We start from the raw sequence: 5,580 nt of genomic DNA on the forward strand, positions 1-5,580 counted from the left end.
TGATTTGGGCAAACAGAATCTGAGCTAAACATTACCACTAAATGTATATAAAGTGTCCAGCTGAGCAGAACACACCATATAACTGCAGTTTGATTCCAGACAGGGAACTTTGTTTCATGTTACACTTATTTTTTGTCTCTACACTGTCAGCTAGCAAATAAGTCAAATACCAGAAAACAACGCTACACTTTGACCACAATACTTGAAGGACCCTTTAGCAAACGCCAAAACAATACACAAAACACCAAGATGCTTGGAAACTGTGTTTAATAAAACTCCATAAATTTAAGTCTATACATCTGACAATTCTGCACTATGAATAAATAAAACATTGTATCACAAAAGGACAAAGTAGGTGGCATACACGAACGTCCCCCATTGTAAAAAATACAGTACTTCAAAATGTGTAGTATTCCAATTTCAATATCTAATTTAATACAGGTGATTTCTTTAAGGTTTAACAAAATGGTCTAAAGTGCAAAAAAGATCAATATGTACTCTATAAAAGTTCATGTGTAAAAAAAAAACAACAAAAAAACATTGTTCAGTCATTTTAAAGTTGTCCTCAGCTTTAATGTCTAGTGTGAGCGGTAAGCACCATGATTCCTAACTGTAACAATGTGCCAGATGTTGGGATGCATCCCAGTAACCAGGTCCTCCTCCATAGCCAGGACGCACCCACAGATTGGGCCTGGAAGTGGGTGGGGGTCTGCTGCGAGGCCTGTAGCCGTAGTGAGGCCGTGGAAGGATCTGAACTTTCCCTGGTACCATCTTCTTAGGATGCCACGAGGAAGCAGCGGGATTCATCGCCTTATAAAAGTAAACAAATGAAAATCTGTTATTTACAGGGGGAAAAAAAAAATCACCAAACTTCGAAGATGAAAGAGGAACTTATTCTAAACTAACACAAATAAAGCAGAACTAATTTAGAGTTCACTAACACTGGTATTGAGTAACTTTCCATCCTCCTTCAGACCTGCATGAGATATTTAGTCATGGGAATTCTAAAGTGTATTATGCAATACCGTGTAAGAGCAGTGGCTGTTGGGGACGGTGAGGGGGGAAGTGCGTGTGCTCTCCTCATCAGAAGAAGATCCTGAGTGGTAGTCTGACGTCACCCTCTCCAAAGCACTGGTCACCTTTGCAACATCCTTGTCCTCCTCTTCATCATTAGAGAAACTGGCCACTGAGAAACAAGGATTTTGCTCTCCGTACCTAACAATGTGAACAGAGGGAGAGCACACCAATAGTTTTAGAACAATAGACACACGTGAAAGGAAATCTGTTTAAAAATGGACAATTACTGAACAGCTGGGCGGGGAAAAATTAATGGTTTTTATTGTACTGGATTTTTCTTATGGCGCAAAATGATCCCCAAAAGTGCAGAGCTGGAACAACACACTTAGCGGGGTGTTATTCTGGTCAAGTTCAGAGCTCAATGGGAATCAACGGCTGCAGATACTAGTAAAATTTCAACAATTATAGACCGAATCATCGTGATGTTACACTGACAACCACAGTCCTTTCCAGGTAGATTACTGGGACCAGTTGCACCTAAAGTTTTCTCCTTACGTATAGGCTTAATTTCTCCTTAGCTGAGCAACTTACAGTTGTACAGAATCCCTTAAAAGTGTCCTTTGTTGAGGAAAAACTAATTTACTACATTGAAATAGATTTTACAGTACAGTAAAAGTTTCCATGGAGATTGTTTGTTTGCTTGAACTCACTTTTGTGATGCAGGTTATCGTCTCACAAAGTTGGCTTATACTGAGATAGTCAAAATATGGCGGTAGAAAAGATGACAAGAAAACCATATTGGTCAGAGGAGGAGAAGATTATATTTCTGGAGGAATACAATCATAAAAGCACAAAGTAAATTTGATCCCATATACCAGAAAACAACTGGGGGTGCATTAGTTTTAATTTTCCCTATTATTACCATAAACTTGGTCATGTTGCAGTTAAGATAAAGCTGTTGTTTGTTTACCTTGCTTTGGTTGCTAATGACTTTTGTGCAACAGTCTAGAGATTCCTTAAGTATAAGACCAAGACAAGGAGAAAACCATAAATACTTTTCCAGGAATTCTTAATGAGAAGACTTAAGGGTGTTTTGTGCATCTGATTTCACCCTCAAATTCATTGTTTTCAAAGTAGACGCTGTCACTGTGCACATGTGTTCCCAAGTGCCTATTTTTCAGGGGACAGTGGCTGTGCCCGAAGATTAACTGGCACAGAAAAGGCACAAGAGTAGCACCCAGCGCCTGACCTCGCGTTTTCCAGGTGGTTAAAGATGTGGTATGTGTACGTCCCCCTTAAACTGAAACTGACTTTATTGGTGTGCCATTTTTAGGTGGCTAAAAAAAAACAAAACACTAACTGAGGCAGCGTTTGTTCAGCACCATTTGGTTTTATGTACGTGACATGGATATTTTAAACAAATAAACGTTAAGTAAACTTTGTGATTCGAGCTATTCTAACAACAGGCTGATTTTTTTTAAATCTTTCTATCATCACATTTCCGAAAGGATTGTACACTTATTTAATTGTTGATTATTTCCTCGATTAATCAGGTAGTTGTAAGCTCAAGATGACGTCGTCAAGTGCCTTGTTTTGTCCACAACCCAGAGATATTTAGTTTACTGTCACAGGAGTAAAGAAGCCAGAAAATATTCACATGTATAAGAAGCTGGAATCAGAGAATTTTGACTTTTAATTGTAACCAACTGTCAAATTAGTTGATGATAAATATAATAGTTGACAACCAATCAATAATTTGTTGCAGCTCTTCTTTCCAATGAGTCTTTGAAATATCTGCTCCAGTTTTGAATTCTAGAACTATTCGTCGTTTTTACTGAATGACGAACTCCTTTAAATTTTGTCTCAGCTCTTCACTGCAAATTCACACCAGATCTCACCTGCAACAGACCTCCCCAGGGTCCACCCACAGTGTGAGTTCACGGGACAATCCCAGGTCACTATACTCAATCCCGCTCTCCCGGCAGGCCCGAAGGAGCTCTGGATCCTGCCTGTGGAACCTGTTTACACGGATACACCTGCAGAGCACACAACCAGTTTCAGTTTAAACAGTCCTAACACCATCTCTACAAATTAATGAAAAGACAACCATAAAAAAAAACCTATAGTGGTTAATAGCAGCACCTGTATGCCTGTCCCTTGCTGGGGTTGTCGGGGTACCAGTGCCCCTTGAACTTCTCCTGCAGTGCAACAGCAAGCCTCTCAACAAACAGGTCGATCTTGTGCGACTCCAACTTCTCCCCCTTTTTCACAAGCCTCTTCAGGAAGAATACAACAGCTGCGATTTCTCTCCTCATATTTCACATGTGTTTCATCACGTTTGCACAGCTTCTGTAGGTAAATCAACTTTAGTCAGATGGGCAACAAATACACAAACATGACCTATGATAAAATGTTAGTTGATAAAAATGTCAAACACTAAAAATGTACATATATATATTTACTTCCACGTGGCAACATTTTCCTTTTCCCATTTTGAAATAATAAGTAGCACAGACAGTTCACATTTTAAGACCTATTACACAACCTGACACCAGGCTTAACTGCACTGAAGATTTTATCCGCCAAGGTTACACCCAGACCATTAAAAACAAGCTGCAGCTAAGACACTTAAGTTATCTTGACATTTTTGAGTCCTTTTCATTAAAGTTAGCTGGTGTCAATGAGCGCGAGGCAACAACTTGTGTTTATTAAATTATTTTTGTTTAAAATTATGAATAAATAGCGCAGAGACAGTGACACATTCGAGCATATTTCCCTTTGTTTTTTATCTCATCTATTGACTTCAGTTAACGGTCCAGCGACTATAGATGCCCCATAAAGGCGGGCTGTGACACACTAGTTCCGGTTATCCACGCGTCACCGCACTCCATAACAAGGGCTTGTGCACTGTACTTAGCGTGTTAGCTAGTTGAGCTAACGGTGCTAGCATGATGCTAGTTGTGATGCTATCTGTATCGCGCCGAAATAGATTTGAAACTAACCTCGTGGTGAATACACAAGAGTAACGTTATTCCCTTAGGAGAATACGAGGCTATTAGCATTAGCTTCACAGCTAATACATTAACGCTAACAGCCTCATGTTGCTAACAAACACAGCTATCTCTTAGTTAGATACGGTGGCGAAAGTTGGAATGGAGTCGTGATAAATTGTGGTTTTTGACACACACATAAAAGTAAGAGACACTTATCTTATATAGTGAGACATGTGTATGTATCTATATGTATACAGGCTTACCTTTTTCGGTGCTCTCCTCCAGCGTGAGGACGTAAAATGAATGGGAAGGGGAAGTTGGCCAACAGAAGAATCCTTGAGGTTGGGTTATTAGCCCCGCCCCTTACAGCACAACTCCCGCCCACCAATCATTCTCATTGGTTACAAACAGACCAGTAGTCTGCGTTGATTGATTGAGCATAATGTTCGTCATGGCGTGACTCATACCAGCTTATTACTGTTATGACTCATAGCGTCAGCATGTGTTTATTGTTTGGCGGACAGTAGCATTCAGTGATGTCATTTCATCATGAAAAATGTAAAGCAAGGTAAAAAAAAAAATAAAATAATTACAGTGCATTATTTTTTAGTGTGATTTTTTTTTTTTCAAGATGATCCAAATTTAGTGTACTCCACTGATGTAACAAACATATTTCTAGTTTAACTTAGAGTGGGGAACCATTAAAGCCAGGTGCTTCCTTTCTAAGTACCAGAACTTAACTTGTTTTATTTTATTTTTCAATATATTTAATTCTATTAAATACATGGAGTCTGCATGTTCCAGATTTTCCGCCATAAAAGGTGTAGAAAATATATTTAAAAATATTTTTAAAAATGTTTTAAAAAATCGATTGAACAACATATGAATAAAATGTATAATAATAATAACAATAATAATAATAATAATAATAATAATAATGGTAAACTTGATTTATATAGCACATTTCATACAAGAAATGCAACACTTTACAATTTACAATGGGCATTACAACCACTGAGTACTTCACACAAATATAGAAATGAACATAAAACAGAACTGATTCATAAAATCACAGAAATATGAAACTACATATCATAAAAAAATCAAGTAAGATTTTAAAAGAGTTGCAGCAGTATGAAGCATAAATAGAAAGTAAAAAGAAAGAGTTTCAGACCTGTATCGGAAAGTCAGAGCTAGTTAAAGGCTAAAGTGAACAGATGTGTTTTTAAAGAAAAATCCTCAGGATCTGCTAAACAAATCAAGTAAATCTGAAATGTCATAATAATCTATACCCCACCCACAGTACCAGTCTGGTACTGGGAGATTTTTAGTGTCTTACCCACTAGTGTCCTCATGAAAGAATAACTGCTGTCCTAAGGGATGAGAGGGAGTCATTTCTTAAGATCTGGAGCCCTTTCCTAAATTATTTACAATCTACACTTAAACAAAGTGTGTGAAAAGGTTGATACCCTTCTGGGTGGAAACAAACTATGCCTAATGCCATGTGAGATTTCCTAAATGCTTATTTTGTAAAACTTTTGGGATCATCTTCAGTCACAGAACAATGTAC

General features: G+C 38.0%; 1 protein-coding gene across 1 annotated transcript; it reads right to left on the reverse strand.

The window, feature by feature from the left end:
* Positions 1–250: 250 nt before the first annotated feature.
* Positions 251–4,377, reverse strand: btg3 (B-cell translocation gene 3). Its single transcript, XM_049592927.1, has 5 exons — positions 4,274–4,377; positions 3,160–3,366; positions 2,916–3,053; positions 1,026–1,215; positions 251–810 (listed from the first exon to the last, which is right to left on the reverse strand). The coding sequence occupies exons 2-5, from the start codon at positions 3,330–3,332 to the stop codon at positions 607–609; spliced, it is 705 nt and encodes a 234-aa protein (XP_049448884.1). The 5' UTR covers positions 3,333–3,366; positions 4,274–4,377; the 3' UTR covers positions 251–606.
* Between the last annotated feature and the right edge of the window lie 1,203 nt (positions 4,378–5,580).

Source organism: Epinephelus fuscoguttatus, linkage group LG12 (assembly GCF_011397635.1).
Source record: "Epinephelus fuscoguttatus linkage group LG12, E.fuscoguttatus.final_Chr_v1".
NCBI lineage: Eukaryota > Metazoa > Chordata > Actinopteri > Perciformes > Serranidae > Epinephelus > Epinephelus fuscoguttatus.

Coding starts and splice junctions, on each gene's coding strand:
- btg3 (XM_049592927.1), bottom strand. CDS start 3,332: ATGAGGAGAGAAATCGCAGCTGTTGTATTCTTCCTGAAGAGGCTTGTG. Junction 3,054..3,159: donor AGCAAGGGACAGGCATACAG/GTGCTGCTATTA, acceptor TGTGCTCTGCAG/GTGTATCCGTGTAAACAGGT. Junction 1,216..2,915: donor CCTGGGGAGGTCTGTTGCAG/GTGAGATCTGGT, acceptor TCACATTGTTAG/GTACGGAGAGCAAAATCCTT.